Source organism: Bufo bufo, chromosome 1 (assembly GCF_905171765.1).
Source record: "Bufo bufo chromosome 1, aBufBuf1.1, whole genome shotgun sequence".
NCBI classification, from domain to species: Eukaryota; Metazoa; Chordata; class Amphibia; order Anura; family Bufonidae; genus Bufo; species Bufo bufo.
This window is the reverse complement of record NC_053389.1, coordinates 720358619-720375728: the sequence shown is the minus strand read 5'-3', so window position 1 is coordinate 720375728 and position 17110 is coordinate 720358619. Positions and strand designations below refer to the sequence as shown.

Sequence of the window (17110 nt, the reverse complement as noted above, 5' to 3'; positions counted from 1 at the left end):
TCAAGCTGCGGCCCTCCAGCTGTTGCAAAACTACAACTTGTTGTAGTTTTGCAACAGCTGGAGGGCCACAAGTTGTGCATCCCTGTCATAGAGTGGGGTCCGGTTCTCTGGAGTTCACTTTATGAACCAGAGCAATCAGACTGCTGCACAAAGCAGGTCTTTAAAGTGACCATCTATTACATGGTCACCTTGTCGTCCCCTGGAATGAGCAGTATGGTATACTACAGTGACCGCTGCAGGATAAAAAAAAAAATGGCCCCAAAAACTTCCAATAGTGATGACAACTAATTGCTGTGTTTGGCTGTGTCCGCCAGTCGCATAGACTTCGAATGGATTGGCAGGACACATGTCTGACCGCTCCTCCATTCAAACTCCTCTACACCATGGTCAAGAAGTAAAGAAGTACAGGCAACTTTAGTGATCATGGGGGTTTCTGAGAAAACCCATTTAGATCCATCAGCCACTCAATATTGACTTACTGCCTACTGTAATGGTGACAGTCTACTTCCTTCTTATTTGACTTTGGGAAGTTTTTGGATAGAGACTGTACTCTAAAGGGTCCTTTACATGGGCTGAGAATCACAAAGATAATCCCTAACCAGAGTTCATAGGAACACTCGTTAGCGATTATCTGGCGGCGTGAATGTACAGCCAATTATCCGATGTACAAGCGTTTCGATCTTTTGTGCACGCACAAAAATCGTTTGCTGGTAGCAGATTGTGCAGTGCAATCATGATCTGATGCTGGCAAACAACAAGTCAGTATGGGGAAGAGCGATGACCTCCCCATACTCTGGAGGAGATCACTGCATGTAAATGGACAGGTCTCCTCCACTAGCAAGCAGCAGATTGTCAGGAAGGAACACTTCCTTCCCAACAATCTGCTGCTCTGTCGTCTCATGTAAAGGGGCCTTAAAACTGGAAATACACATTCAATAGCTGTCGGGCCGAGCAGTTGTTCGACCGACAGCTATCTCTTCCATCTACACGTTTGTGTCTTTGTATGCTATGTGGAAAGTGGAGAAAACCTCTGCCAGGCACTTCAGGTGGTGGCTTATATCCTCAGACAACAAAAGGATCGGGCAAAAATTTTCATTTCCCCCAATCCTAGTCTCCCCTAGGAAAGGAGAGTCGGGAGCGTCCCACACTCATTAGTGTGTTGGCCAAACCCGCCGTCCTTGGCAGGTTCTGCCGACCAAAGTATAATGTGTATGGCCAGCTTAAAGGTCATATACATAAGCTAACTGGACAAACACCTCTTATGAGCAGCTTCCTGTATAGCTTTTTTTATTAACTGCCAAGAAAATATATAAGCAGCTGTTCCTATTGTACTCATTAATAATTGTGACTTAATCCACCTCGTAATCCTCCACCTCACAGCCACAAGCCTACCAATAGCTGAACTGTTAGAAATAGATTGTCAAAACTGCACAACAGTTTCAACCATGGGTGTTATAAAATCAGAAGAAAAAGAAGCATTGCTCCCTACAATTGAATGTACAAAAAAAAAATATTGTATTTCCAACAGTTTTTATTAATTATTCTATATGATTTGTATAAATTGTTGACAGATCTGCTTTGAACCAGACAGGGCTTATGTCCCCACTTCCTGGACCTTCTCCATGTACATATTTCTCATGCTCTTAGAAGGACAAGGAGACATTTTTGTGAACTCTACATGATGTCATCTGGAGTCCATGAGTGCTCTGGTCTTTGAGTTGAATTGTATGATGTTTAGTCCTTTGACTAGTATGCAGAGCAAATGTATATTTCAACAGGAAATATTCAATGGGTTGTTCAAGATTTTTATGGTTATGATCAATGTCTGATTGGCAGGGGTCTGACACGTCCACGTTCTTAATACAGTGATACTATACCATTTAATCTGTATTGGATTCATATCAAGTATATTTTAGTGTTTATACACTGTTAAAAGTGCTCTGTCTCAGAGGCCTTCACCTCGTCACAGATGTATGCTGATCAGGGGCTCTCCAGTAATTTATAATTTATTTATCTCTACATATGGCATCCTATTACCATAATGATACCGTTGGTCCCCTGATGAACCTTTGATTATCTAGAAGGAGAAACGCGTTGGGACATTGCATGTTGTGTCAGAAAGTGATAGGGCTGTATAAGGACAGGTTAGCCCAGGTACGTGGACAGAGTGCATCTACCTTTAAGGTACATCTCTGGGCTGATCAGTATTTGTAAGGGCATGACCAGGGACAGACGTATTATATCTTGATTCTCTGTCCCAGATCTATTTTATTGTCCTCATTTTTTGCTAACCGTCCATTGTATTTCACAGCTTTTTGTACTATAGTTATCATGGTCCAGTTTGGACCACATTTATCTTTTGTATTTTAATTGTATGTAGATTAAAGGTTAAGTTTTAGGAAGTTGCCCTCAGTGATTTATGTACAATGACGGGGGGGCGGCGCTATCGCAGTTCCGTGTCATTGCACCCGCTACTTAGAAAAAAATGCACTTCAAGTAATTCGTCAGAAAGCAAATTTTTTTGTAAAATTTGGCGAATTAGCCGAATCAAACTTTTCATAAATTTGCTCATCACTAGTCTCAATACTTAGCCTCTAACCGATCTAAACTTTCGAAATGTCTTTATAACAAACGTTTTGTTGTCTACCATCCAGACACAGGTGGCACCTTCATTACACACGTCTGTCTTTGCCTGGATAATTTCCAAGCGCATAGCAGAAGGAAATTTGGTGTCACAGGCTGCGCCCGTTGTGTGTCCTGCCATTGACAGCCAGCCACTGCAACCTTTATTTGCAGTTGTGTTGAGAATGTTGGGTTCAAATATAGAGACCTTGGGGTGAGCACTTCACTCCTGCCTTTGCTGTGTAGCGATACACTGTGCAGGATCTACAGGTCCACCCAGGGGCGTAGCTAGAAATGCATGGGCCCCATAGCAAAAAAAAATTATGGGCCCCCCCCCCCTCTGTGCCATCCACAGATCCCCCTCCCCTAAATAGTGCCATCAACAGATCCCCCTCCCCTAAATAGTGCCATACACAGATCCCCCCTCCCCTAAATAGTGCCATCCACAGATCCCCCCTCCCCTAAATAGTGCCATCCACAGATCCCCCCTCCCCTAAATAGTGCCATCCACAGATCCCCCCTCCCCTAAATAGTGCCATCCACAGTTCCCCCTCCCCTAAATAGTGCCATACACAGATCCCCCTCCCCTAAATAGTGCCATCAACAGATCACCCCTCCCCTAAATAGTGCCATCCACAGATCCCCCTCCCCTAAACAGTGCCATACACAGATCCCCCTCCCCTAAATAGTGCCATCAACAGATCACCCCTCCCCTAAATAGTGCCATCCACAGATCCCCCTCCCCTAAACAGTGCCATACACAGATCCCTCTCCCCTAAATAGTGCCATCCACAGATCCCTCTCCCCTAAATAGTGCCATCCACAGATCCCTCTCCCCTAAATGGTGCCATCCACAGATCCCCCTCCCCTAAATAGTGCCATACACAGATCCCCCTCCCCTAAATAGTGCCATCAACAGATCCCCCCTCCCCTAAATAGTGCCATCCACAGATCCCCCCCTCCCCTAAATAGTGCCATCAACAGATCCCCCCTCCCCTAAATAGTGCCATCCACAGATCCCTCTCCCCTAAATAGTGCCATCCACAGATCCCTCTCCCCTAAATAGTGCCATCCACAGATCCCCCCTCCCCTAAATAGTGCCATCCACAGTGCCATCCACACTCCCCTAAATAGTGCCATACACAGATCCCCCTCCCCTGAACAGTGCCATCCACAGTATCAGGTGCCTCTCTCTCCCCCCCCCCATGTGCCAGTATCAGGTGCCAACCCCCCCCCCCCCCCCAGGTGCCAGTATCAGGTCAGGTCCCAACCCCCCTCCCCCCATGTGCCAGTATCAAGTGCCCCCCCCCCCCGCTCCCCCCATGGCAGTAACAGTCGGGTATTAAAAAAAAAATAAAATAAACACTTCTACTTACCTCCATGTCAGCGATGCGATGCAGCCTCTTCCTGTGTCCCTCCCTGTATGTCCATATATGGAGTCACTGCTTGTATTTCAGAAAAGGTTTCTGCTGGGATTCGAACCCACGACCTTCTGTATCAGAGGCAGAGCACCTACCCTCAAGACCATAACAGCTGCCTTGCTGCTGACTGAAAAATTATGAGACTTCTACTGTTATAGCTGGCTAAGTGTACATCTATACACATAGCTGCTCATATATAGAGATATAGCAGAGCTGAGTGTGCTGGGATAGCTGTCATATAGAGATATAGCAGTGCTGGGTGTGTTGGGGCAGCTGTCATGTGTATAGATGTACACTTAGCCAGCTGTAACAGTAGAAGTGTCAAATTTTTTCAGTCAGTTGCAATGCCTTCTTTATGGCTGTGAGGGTTAATGCTTTGCCTCTGATACACTGATACATTGGAGGTTGTGGGTTCGAATCCCAGACACATCAGGAGACTTTAGTATATACAGTAAGATTAGAGCACATTAGCGAGGGAACATTAAGACCGCTGCTGTGAAGGGGGCCCTGAACAGTAAGACATCGATATTTAACTAAGGGCTCTTTCACACTTGCGTTCTTGTCTTCCGGCATAGAGTTCCGTCGTCGGGGCTCTATGCCGGAAGAATCCTGATCAGGATTATCCTAATGCATTCTGAATGGAGAGAAATCCGTTCAGGATGCATCAGGATGTCTTCAGTTCCGGAACGGAACGTTTTTTGGCCGGAGAAAATACCGCAGCATGCTGCGCTTTTTGCTCCGGCCAAAAATCCGGAACACTTGCCGCAAGGCCGGATCCGGAATTAGACCAGAAGATCCTCCAGGTTTGGACACAGTACTGGGCCCTACAGATACAGCAGAAGACAACCATATATCCTAAAGGTGCAGGTCACACCTACCGTATCTCTAGAACGGGACATTCAAAGCAAAGGACTCCCACAGAAGAGAATGGAGGGTGGTTGCGCTGTGCAGTGTCCTCTTGTTCACTTTGGGGGCTCCGTTCTAGACATAGCGATATTCCACCAAAGTGCGAGATGGGCCAACCACTTTAGGTCACTGTTGGCCAAAGCCGTTTTAGATGATGGATTCCTTTTTACCTTCTAATTGTCGGTGCAATAATATGATAAAATAGTGAGTGCATTATATTGTGTTTTCTATGGCCACCACAGCATACATTTATGCCATTCTTGATGTAAAACGTACAAAACCTTTATTTTTTATTTCTTATTTTTCTTTACCTGCGCTAATAAGCAGGACATGCTGTATTTAAATTTTGACAAAATACCAAAAAAGAAACACTGAAACAGAATATATAGAATGCACATAGTTCAACTGGAAACACATCTGTCTCAGTTCATATTATGCAATAACCAGGGATGTAACTATAATTCATAGGGCCCCATAGTAAAATAAGCGGGGGCCTCTACCACCTAGTGTAAGAAATTTAAAACAGCAGCATAAGTAGTAATAATTAAAGGTATTTATAATAGCACCTTATATCAGAAAATTCACATTACAGAATTAAGCCACCATACTGTTATTTCCCACAAAAAGATACAATGTTCTTGCACCTGACTAAGCTCCCCCGATACACACACAACCTCTGGGCCCCATTATATCAAGTGCTATGGCTATAGTTACACCCCTGCCAATAGCACCATTAAAGTTGCAAAGAAATGCTCTGGGCCTCCTTTCAGCTCTGGGTTACTTACTGAGTAGCTCTGCCATGGTATTTCACATGGTAGCACATTCAAGTGTCTGATTTCTGCTCTTGCTACAGAAGCGGTTTGTTCCAGATGGTATGCTTCGGGTCTTTGACAACTCACAGAACGCACGTTTTGGATATGCCATTGGTGCTGTGCCAGATCTTAACCAGGACTCATTCAATGATGTGGTGGTTGGAGCTCCTCTTGAAGATGATCACAAAGGTGCAATCTACATATATCATGGATTTAAGAGGAATATTTTGAAAAAATTCAAACAGGTGAGGTGCAGCTTTATCCAACTTTACTGACATGATCTACTAGGGAATGTGCCAGAGGTGTACTGATTAAGCCTGATGTGCCAGATGTCAGTCTTTTGGTTGTCTTTTGGCTGTCTAGAGATGAGCAAATTTCATATTTTGAAATTCGTTCACGCTTCGTTTGGTGGTAACGCAATTCTATGACGGAATGCATAATGGAATGCCTTTAGAGGCATTGCGTTATTTATTCTTCCATAATAGAAGTCTATGGGCTGCAAAACGGATCCGTCCCGTTTCCGTTATGCAGGGAAGTCCTCTATTGCATAACGGAAATGGGACGGATCCGTTTTGCAGCCCATAGACTTCTATTATGATGAAATGAATAACGGAATGCCTCTGAAGGCATTCCGTTATGCCTTCCGTTATAGAATTATGTTATGGTCCGTGGTAACGGAATCCATGACGCAATTCACCTTTTACCACCAAGCGAAGTGTGAACGAATTTCATAACATGAAATTCGCTCATCTCTATGGTTGTCCATGCCGCATAAAAGCATGTCTAGATTAATTTATTACAGTTCCACCACAGGTATTCTAATTCCACCACATTTTCTAGGCCCTAGAACCCTTTTGTGAACCCATCTGTGAATCCAGCCCCAGTTTGTGCAACATAATAGGAGTCTATTGTAATCTAGGTACAATAAAAGACTCTTTTACTGGATGTGCCCTAGACCTACAAATTTACCCCCATTTTCCAAAATGCTACCGCTAAATTGTTGAAATTTTATCCCAATAAATGTCCACCATTTCCCAGTATGAGGTATTTGTGTATTCTTAGCAAGCTCATTTAGGAATACTTTATAAATTTGTGATGTCTTCTGCTGTCTACTTGGAAATACTCATGAGTGAAAAATTCCTTGAAGAGCACGTCTGTAGGATCAATCCTATTAAATCAAACATGCTACCTGGTAGGATTGGGCCGCCTGCAGCTGAGAAGTTCCAGTGCCCCAAGGGACTAGGCCTCCATCCTCAGTGCATTGAAGCCCTTATTTGCATAAGAATTAAAGTATTTATATTTTTGGATTGCTGGAACCGATTTTCACAAGACATTTTAATCTGCAGACTCAATCCTACCAGGCAGTATGCCTTGTTTTATAGGGTTGATCTTAATGGCAGATGCTCTTTAAATTCATAATTAATGTATCATGATAATGTCATCATTCGGGTTTGGCTACACGGCGACGTGTCTTGCACAACATGAAAGAACAAGACATTTGAAATGATTATTGTCAATGATGTCGCAATGCGACACACAATATGCGGTGACTGCAACGCGTCAGTTGAAAAAAATCCAGACATGATGGATTTTGTGTTACAGGTCACAAGTCATGTACAACTTTTACTCAATTGACTTTAAGGTAAGTTTTGTGTAACACGATTGCTTTTTTCACGTTTGCTATGTTCCTCTAACCTAGCGCATTGCTGCAGCAGACCTGTCTTCCAAACTTGAATATTTTGGCTGTAATATTCACTGTGAGATGGACATGAATGAGGATGGACTGGTGGACCTGGCAGTAGGTTCCATGGGAAATGCAGTACTACTCTGGTAAGTGAACTGTAGACTACAATGCAACAAGCCATACTGTAATATAAGCTATTATTAAATCCATTTCCCTTTTGTAATTTCTATTTTCTGGTTTAAGGACTCGCAGCGTTATCCAAATCAACACAACCATCAGGTTTGAGCCACCTAAGATCAACATTTTTACCAAAGAATGTCGCAGGAATGGACGGGAGGCAACATGTATGTCAGCATTTGTCTGCTTCTCCCCATTGTTCAAAGCTCCACAGTTCCAAGGGCAGAGTGTTGGTTAGTAGTTGTTTTTCTTCATATTTATAGGAAGTATTTTTTAAACTTTGAATTGAAATGTGTAGATCTTGCCCATGTTTGGGTAGTATGTAGATAACTCTCCAGGGCAGTCAATCACAGTGAGATATCCTCCCCATTCCATACACCTCACTGTGCATGCCTGACTGAATCCATACCTCCACATGGTAGATGGTAGGTTGGAAGAACATCATACACATATCCAAATTAGGTATTTCTTGTGGAACTGAAAGCAGTAATGCAATGTCCATATTCAGTTATTATTATACTTATATTATTATGTGATTAAAGTGTGTTTGTATGACTTCTAATACTGTGTAGACGACTAACGTTCTGTATGTAACTTCAGCCATTAAGTACAATGTGACCATTGATGAACGGAGATATACCCCTCGTGCTGTGATTGATGACATTGGAGGAGACAAGCACTTCATTAAAACCATCAGAGCCACAAGTGGACACAGCCAGTGCCAGCAGCTCAATTTCCATGTTCTGGTGGGTGTGAACTTCAGAATTTTCTGCAGCATTGTGTTTGGCATCATCGCGGGTTGCTCTGGTCAGAAAGTCACTTTTCATTGAGATCTATAGAAATCTACAGCTATGTTTTTTCCCATTTTCAGCCTCAGGAGGGAGACATTGACACCAGAAAATCAAGAACCATAGAACAATGTTGACGTCAAAGAGAATAGCACTAGACTATTTTCTGCCTATAAGACTTGAATCACTGATCACTGTATGCATAAAAGTACATGTCAAACTTGAAGGGAGAAACTACACTGCTCAAAAAAATAAAGGGAACACAAAAATAACACATCCTAGATCTGAATTAAATAAATATTCTTCTGAAATACTTTGTTCTTTACATAGTTGAATGTGCTGACAACAAAATCACAAAAAAAAAAAAATGGAAATCAAATTTTTTAACCCATGGAGGTCTGGATTTGGAGTCACACTCAAAATTAAAGTGGAAAAACACACTACAGGCTGATCCAACTTTGATGTAATGTCCTTAAAACAAGTCAAAATGAGGCTCAGTAGTGTGTGTGGCCTCCATGTGCCTGTATGACCTCCCTACAACGCCTGTGCATGCTCCTGATGAGGTGGCGGACGGTCTCCTGAGGGATCTCCTCCCAGACCTGGACTAAAGCATCTGCCAACTCCTGGACAGTCTGTGGTGCAACGTGACGTTGGTGGATAGAGCGAGACATGATGTCCCAAATGTGCTCAATTGGATTCAGGTCTGGGGAACGGGCGGGCCAGTCCATAGCATCAATGCCTTCGTCTTGCAGGAACTGCTGACACACTCCAGCCACATGAGGTCTTGCATTGTCTTGCATTAGGAGGAACCCAGGGCCAACCGCACCAGCATATGGTCTCACAAGGGGTCTGAGGATCTCATCTCGGTACCTAATGGCAGTCAGGCTACCTCTGGCGAGCACATGGAGGGCTGTGCGGCCCTCCAAAGAAATGCCACCCCACACCATTACTGACCCAATGCGAAACCGGTCATGCTGGAGGATGTTGCAGGCAGCAGAACGTTCTCCACGGCATCTCCAGACTCTGTCACGTCTGTTACATGTGCTCAGTGTGAACCTGCTTTTATCTGTGAAGAGCACAGGGCGCCATTGGCGAATTTGCCAATCTTGGTGTTCTCTGGCAAATGCCAAACGTCCTGCACGGTGTTGGGCTGTAAGCACAACCCCCACCTGTGGACGTTGGGCCCTCATATCACCCTCATGGAGTCTGTTTCTGACCGTTTGAGCAGACACATGCACATTTGTGGCCTGCTGGAGGTCATTTTGCAGGGCTCTGGCAGTGCTCCTCCTGTTCCTCCTTGCACAAAGGCGAAGGTAGCGGTCCTGCTGCTGGGTTGTTGCCCTCCTACGGCCTCCTCCACGTCTCCTGATGTACTGGCCTGTATCCTGGTATTGCCTCCATGCTCTGGACACTACGCTGACAGACACAGCAAACCTTCTTGACACAGCTCGCATTGATGTGCCATCCTGGATAAGCTGCACTACCTGAGCCACTTGTGTGGGTTGTAGACTCCGTCTCATGCTACCACTAGAGTGAAAGCACCGCCAGCATTCAAAAGTTACCAAAACATCAGCCAGGAAGCATAGGAACTGAGAAGTGGTCTGTGGTCACCACCTGCAGAACCACTCCTTTATTGGGGGTGTCTTGCTAATTGCCTATAATTTCCACCTGTTGTCTATCCCATTTGCACAACAGCATGTGAAATTGATTGTCACTCAGTGTTGCTTCCTAAGTGGACAGTTTGATTTCACAGAAGTGTGATTGACTTGGAGTTACATTGTGTTGTTTAAGTGTTCCCTTTATTTTTTTGAGCAGTGTATATAGCATAATGGTATGAGGAAGAATTCAGTCAATGGAAAATAAAGATGTATAGTGTAATAAGTCCTCCAACACCCATGGTCCCTGATGTCAATGGGTAATCCTAATCTGGTGCAGCTGCCTCCATAGCTGCCATATACTTCAGTGGAGAGGTCCACTCTACTATACGTGGCAGAGATAGTTGGAGTCCAGAGGTGGGGGCATGCACCTCCCACTGACCTGTCACCAGTTTCTAACAGCTCCAGTGCATGCCAATGAGTCCTCATATTCATGAGCACAAAGCTCTCCCCGTATTTTGCTAAGAATATTTGTCACTGGTTTATGTTGCCCTTAGTTAGGACACCATAAAACTGGTGACAGATTCCCTTTAAGCCAGCTCTGAATCTCAGTAGCTTCCTCATGAAAATTATTGGTAAAGTAAAGTTGTCCATACACCTTCAATAACTGTTGGCCGAACCCTCGTTCAGCCAACAGCTGTCTCTCTTGGCTCTCACATACATGATTGGCACAGCCGAGCATGTATGTATTATTAATTGGGAGAGAGGAGAAAGCTGCTGCCAGATACGTCTCCTGGGAGAGAAAGGATCAGGTGAAAAAATTAAATTCATCCACTACTCTTCCCCAACATCACCTGTCAGAGAAAAGTCTAGAGCTACCCAAACACATTAGATTGTCAGCTGGTCTTCCCTCAGGTCTGTCTGACAATACACTGATACAGGAAAAGTCTAACAATTTCAGTCCATTGTAGATTTTCATTGTGTTGATCCAGAATAAGACAAAAAACAAGTTTCCTGTGAGCTTAGTTAACAGTTTGCCTATATTGTACTGAAAAAAATCTTTTTATATATGTGAATAATGAAATGCTTGGATCAGTACCCCATAAAAAGCAAATTGGTAACTAGATATACAATTTCTTTCTGGAAAGGCATGTAAATGTATAGATAGGCGGACAATAAAAAAAAAAATTTGGGGATGGAGAAAGTAGTTTCCTCAGGAACAAGACAAACCAAAAGTTTTATCAGACCAAGGATGTACATACAATAGTCAGACCATGGTTTCCTTGTAGAGAGGTGGCCCAGACCTAGTCAATCCACCCCTTTTCTAATTTTTGCAGGACTCTTTACTGACTTTGAAGACATTTCTATATAATAATCCATGTCTTAATTTGATGTCTGACCCTTTTCTCTGTAGGATACTGTTCTACGTAATAACCCATGTCTTATTTTGATCTCTGACCCTTTTCCTGCAGGATACTGCAGACTATGTGAAGCCTATTACTTTTTCCTTGGAGTATGAGCTGGCATTTCCAGACCAGGGACCCATACTGGACGAGGGTTGGCCAACAACTCTCAAAGTGTCGGTATGTTATAAAAATCAACGGAAGAGTTAAAAAAGGAATGTACTGTAATACCTAGTGGAAAAAATGAAACAATTTGGCATATGAAAACGTTTTGGCATCAGGTCATTTTTTTCCACTAGGATAAACTCAGCAAATAAGCAGTAACAGGGTGCTAAAAAATTACAGCTGGAGAATCTGTGTCCAGGTATTTTCAATTAGAAAATCAATACGGTAAGTGGTACAAACACATTTCAGATGATGAGGGGAGTTCTCAATAAAGCAAGCAAAAACTCTTTCCTTTGGTTTCAGGGTTTGTAGTGCACTGGCATTTCTAAGGTTCAGTTGTGGGTCCAAAAATCGCCAAGTGGCCATACAAAACTTGTAGTGAACTGCTAAAGTGCAGAGCAGACTGTTCTATGCATCATATTGACAAGTGACTGAAGATGTCCTACAAAGATGTCCACTACTGTCTTAGGAGAAAAAGGAAAACTGGATCCAAACAGGATGATGCCTTTACAAAAACATAGGCATGGGACAGCGGATTATTACAATAGAGCAGTATGAATGGACGAGTCTTAGGCGAGTTTTGAAATATATCCTTTCTTTTAAAAGGGATGAAACTGTATGCCAGTTACTTTATATACTTTTTACAAATTATCCTTCAGAAAAGATTCCATACAATTGGCATTGTTTTGATGGAACCCTATATTCTTTTTTATGGAAGTGAATATATTTTTGATTATCTAACCTTCAATCTGAATGTAACGCCTTACATTTGAATACGTCTGACTTTGCCTTTGTATAAAAACATATACCTTAAAAAGGTATGCCTGACAGTTTCTATCTCTAGAAAGTGGAGAAGAGTGCACCACTCTCTATTCATTTAGTCGAGCAAGCAGGCTCAGCCATTTTCAGAAGCCCCATAGAAACAAATGGACACCTAGCGATATGCCTTTGGTTCAAACCAAAGAAGGAAAGGTATATGTACAAGATGCACAGCAAATGAGGTCCTGCAGTAATGCATGTTGTCTTCTGTTAGACATGATGAAGAAAATGTAATGGTTTGGGGCTGATTTGGTGCTGGTAAGGTCGGAGACATCATGGACTAAGGGTATGGCCAAATGGTCAGGTTCCCCGATGCAGTTTTGGAAGCCAAAATCAGGAGTGAATCATAAAAGGAGAGAAAGTATAAAGGAAAACTATGACTTTTTTTTTTTTTTATTCACTCCTGGTTTTGTCTTCCAAAACTGCATGCAGTGTGAGCCAAATAGACGTAATGCCACCTATATTCTGTCAATAGAACCATTACAAAGATTATCTGCAAAAAAAAGCAGCATTTATCTCGACAGTGATGCAAAGAGCAGTAATGGGAAATTGGTTTCCCCATACTGTCACTTCCCACATTGGTACTGCTCTTAAAGGGAACTATTTTAGTAATGCATATGTTAGAAAGTTGATATAAAGCTATGATATATCAGATTTACCAAACAAACCTTCAGAGTCTTCAGGATACATGTCTGTATGAGAATTCTGGGAAAGTGTCCTCATGGGAGAACATTTCTATATAATCGACCATGACACCCCCACACATTACTCATATTGTAGGAAAATGAATTCAATACAAACCTCAATGTCTGCAACATATTATATTTCGCTTTCCAAATTCAATTTTCTACTATTTATTAGATTGTTGCCTAATGTTGGTTAATGTTTCCACTCTTGAGTAGGAATAATAGAAAACAATCCTGCAAAAAATTAGCATTGTGCTTGGTATACGTGGGAAGTTCGCCAGTCAACAGCTGTGACAAAGTAATGACAACCATTGGGTAACAATACCCACGATCAATAATCAATTTCTAGTTTTACAAGGCAAATTAGCATCAAAGTAACATGCATAATATTACATTACATAGGTACATCTGTAGATCCATTGCATTTTATATGTTTCCTCTAATATTCCAAACACACTGTCGTGTTGTATGGTTCCATATACTTTCCTTACCGATCCCTACCGATCCCGTTCTGACGCTTTGTGGTGCCCCTGACGATCTCTACTTTTTGCTCCCATTCAACACAAGAAATGACCTGCTGTGACCAATGACTGACTGAGCAGCCATTTCCTGTGTGTTAAGAGGCTCCGGAAAGTAGTGACTGGTGGGCGACCATGAAGCATTGGAGCAGAATAGGCAGGGAGCGGTAAGGTATGCTTAACTGATCTATAAGTATTTTGTTTCCCTTGTTAGCTCAATTAATTATTCACTGTTAAGTAGAACATATGGTTATAAGTAAAATGTAACCTTAAGGGCTCATTCAGACGGCCGTATGCTGTCCGCAAAAATGCAGATCCTTTTTTTGCGGACAGTTCAGCATGTCCGCAAAAAAAACAGATTGCATTCCATTTTTTTGCTGATCCAAAGACTTCAATAGGGCCATGTTCTGATTTTCACTGACAAGTATAGGACATGTTTCTTTTTTTTGCTGATCCATGCAATGTAAAAAAAGGGCCCCATAGAAATGAATAGGACAGCATCTAATCCGCATAAAAACGGATCCGCATTTTTGCGGACAGCATACGGCCATCTAAATGAGCCCTAATTCTAGTAATAGTAAAAGAATAGTAAGGGAGTTCTGAGGGGCAAGCAGTGTTATTTGTTTCGAATGGTATGTCCCTGCCAGGAGAGTATATAGGCCCTTTAATGGGGTTCTGCGGGAATTATGAAAATGAAAATACTTACACTGAACAAAAATATAAACGCAAAACTTTCGGTTTTGCTCCCACTTTGCATGAGCTGAACTCAAAGATCTGAAGCATTTTCTACATACACAAAAGACCCATTGCTCTCAAATATTGTTCACAAATCTGTCTAAATCTGTGCTAGTGAGAACTTCTCCTTTGCCGAGATAATCCATCCCACCTCACAGGTGTGGCCTATCAAGGTGCTGATTAGACAGCATAAATATTGCACAGGTGTGCCTTAGACTGCCCACAATAAAAGGCCACTCTGAAATGTGCATTTTGATCCCACAGCACAATGCCACAGATGTCGCAATGTTTGAGGGAGCGTGCAATTGGCATGCTGACTGCAGGAATGTCTACCAGAGCTGTTGCCCGTGCAATGAATGTTCATTTCTCTACCATAAGCCGTCTCCAAAGGCTTTTCAGAGAATTTGGCAGTACATCCAACCGGCCTCACAACCGCAGACCACGTGTAACCACACCAGCCCAGGACCTCCACATCCAGCATGTTCACCTCCATGATCGTCTGAGACCAGCCACCCAGACAGCTGCAGCAACAATCGGTTTGCATAACCAAAGAATTTCTGCACAAACTGTCAGAAACCGTCTCAGGGAAGCTCATCTGCATGCTCGTCATCCTCATCGGGGTCTGGACCTGACTGCAGTTTGTCGTCATAACTGACTTGAGTGGGCAAATGCTCACATTCTATGGCGTCTGCCACGTTGAAGAGGAGTTCTGTTCACAGATGAGTCCCGGTTTTCACTGTTCAGGGCAGATGGCAGATAGCGTGTGTGGCGTCATGTGGGTGAGCGGTTTGCTGACGTCAACGTTGTGGATCAAGCGGCCCATGGTAGCGGTGGGGTTATGGTATGGGCAGACGTATGTTATGGACAACGAACACAGGTGCATTTTATTGAGATACCACAACGAGATCCTGAGGCCCATTGTTGTGTCATTCATCCATGACCATCACCTCATGTTGCAGCATGATAATGCACAGCTCCATATTGCAAGGATCTGTACACAATTCCTGGAAGCTGAAAACATCCCAGTTCTTGCATGGCTAGCATACTCACCGGACATGTCACCCATTGAGCATGTTTAGGATGCTCTGGATCGGCGTATACGACAGCGTGTTCCAGTTCCTGCCAATATTCTGCAACTTCGCACAACTATTGAAGAGGAGTGGACCAACATTCCACAGGCCGCAATCAACAACCTGAACAACTCTATGCGACGGAGATGTGTTGCACTGCGTGAGGCAAATGGTGGCCACACCAGATACTGACTGTTTTTTTGACCACCCCACCCCAGTAAGGCAAAACTGTGCACATTTCAGAGTGGCCTTTTATTGTGGGCAGTCTAAGGCACACCTGTGCAATATTCATGCTGTCTAATCAGCACCTTGATAGGCCACACCTGTGATGAGGTGGGATGGATTATCTCGGCAAAGGAGAAGTGCTCACTAACACAGATTTAGACAGATTTGTGAACAATATTTGAAAGTAATGGGTCTTTAGTGAATGTAGAAAATGTTTCAGATCTTTGAGTTCAGCTCATGCAAAATGGGAGCAAAACCAAAAGTGTTGCGTTTATATTTTTGTTCAGTGTAAATATTACTTTATTATAAATATATTCCCAAACAACTTTCATTTGTTATAATAGCTCGTTTTGTCTTGGGAGCAATCATTAGGAGAATTAAAATGGCCGCTGTCCTATTAGTACCCACAAAACCTGTCCTAATCACAATGGAGGACAAGTTACTTCACAACACTGAGGTAAAGAGCTGCCTCATCCTCCTCTCTGCTCTGCTTGTTAGAAATTATGGTCTTGAATGCTGTTTAATAAGATCTTCAGCTGAATCTTTGTAGGAATGCACACGGACGTCATCCGTATTTTTTGCGGATCCGTTTTTTTGCGGTCGTTTGCATGAGCCCTAAGGCTGTATTACACAGCCCGATTTTTCAGGCTACTGTCGGGAGGGAAGCGTTCTTTTACGGTAATTGCCTGCTCGCTAGCAGAGGAGACCGCTGCTATTACATGAAGCTGGAAAAATAGGAAGCTGGAAGAAAAAGCACCAAAAACCACACCGATATTTTCTGTGCGTTTTCAAAATCCGTCGTGTAAATATCCCCTAACTTCTGCTTATAGGAAATCTCTCGTGTCATGCCGAGGATGCATTTCTGATGAGGCCATCTTGTTTAGTTACCTATTGAGAAGCTCGGCATTGCCTATCATTTATAGATTGTTGTAGATACCCACAGTGAATCACCCAGAAGAGCGGTAATATTGTCAGGGTGTGGGGTTGGGCAGGTTTCTTGTATTGCAGCTCCTCTTTTGCATTATACATGACATCTTGTGTGATTAGAACTTTTCTGCTGGTTCAGGTTCCTTTCTGGAATGGGTGTAATCAGGACGAGCGCTGCATACCCGATCTCGTCTTGGATGTGAAACACGATATCCCGACTGCACTGTGAGTGTAACACTTATGTATCAGTCACCATATACAAAGTTCATACTATCAAGCCTATTAAACAAGACACAAGGCCTGGTAGGGCTGATCCTGCTGAGTAAAAGCATGCCTGTTTTATGCACATCTATTGCGCCATTAAGGAGAAATTAATCTTTTAATGCTTATGCAAAAGAGAGCTTGTCCGGCAGCGCAGATGACTACTGCGCATGTGCCACAACACCGATAATGTACCGAGAAGGCCCAAGATTACACGGACAGGCAAGGGGATGTTGATGATGTCAGGTCCTGATAATCAAGGGGAGGTGGTAGTGGCCATTGCTGCACAGCGGAGA

The 17110-nt window shown here is 43.2% G+C and overlaps 1 protein-coding gene across 5 annotated transcripts in view; it reads left to right on the top strand.

Moving 5' to 3' along the window:
- The window catches only part of ITGA11 (integrin subunit alpha 11), a 139255-nt gene that overhangs the window by 82395 nt on the left and 39750 nt on the right, over positions 1 to 17110 (top strand). For all 5 annotated transcript variants that reach the window (XM_040414321.1, XM_040414320.1, XM_040414322.1 and 2 more), the window contains 6 exons: positions 5803 to 6006; positions 7461 to 7591; positions 7689 to 7855; positions 8223 to 8368; positions 11478 to 11588; positions 16693 to 16778. In XM_040414321.1, the coding sequence (XP_040270255.1) occupies positions 5803 to 6006; positions 7461 to 7591; positions 7689 to 7855; positions 8223 to 8368; positions 11478 to 11588; positions 16693 to 16778 (845 nt within the window). The remainder of the gene's footprint in view (positions 1 to 5802; positions 6007 to 7460; positions 7592 to 7688; positions 7856 to 8222; positions 8369 to 11477; positions 11589 to 16692; positions 16779 to 17110) is intronic.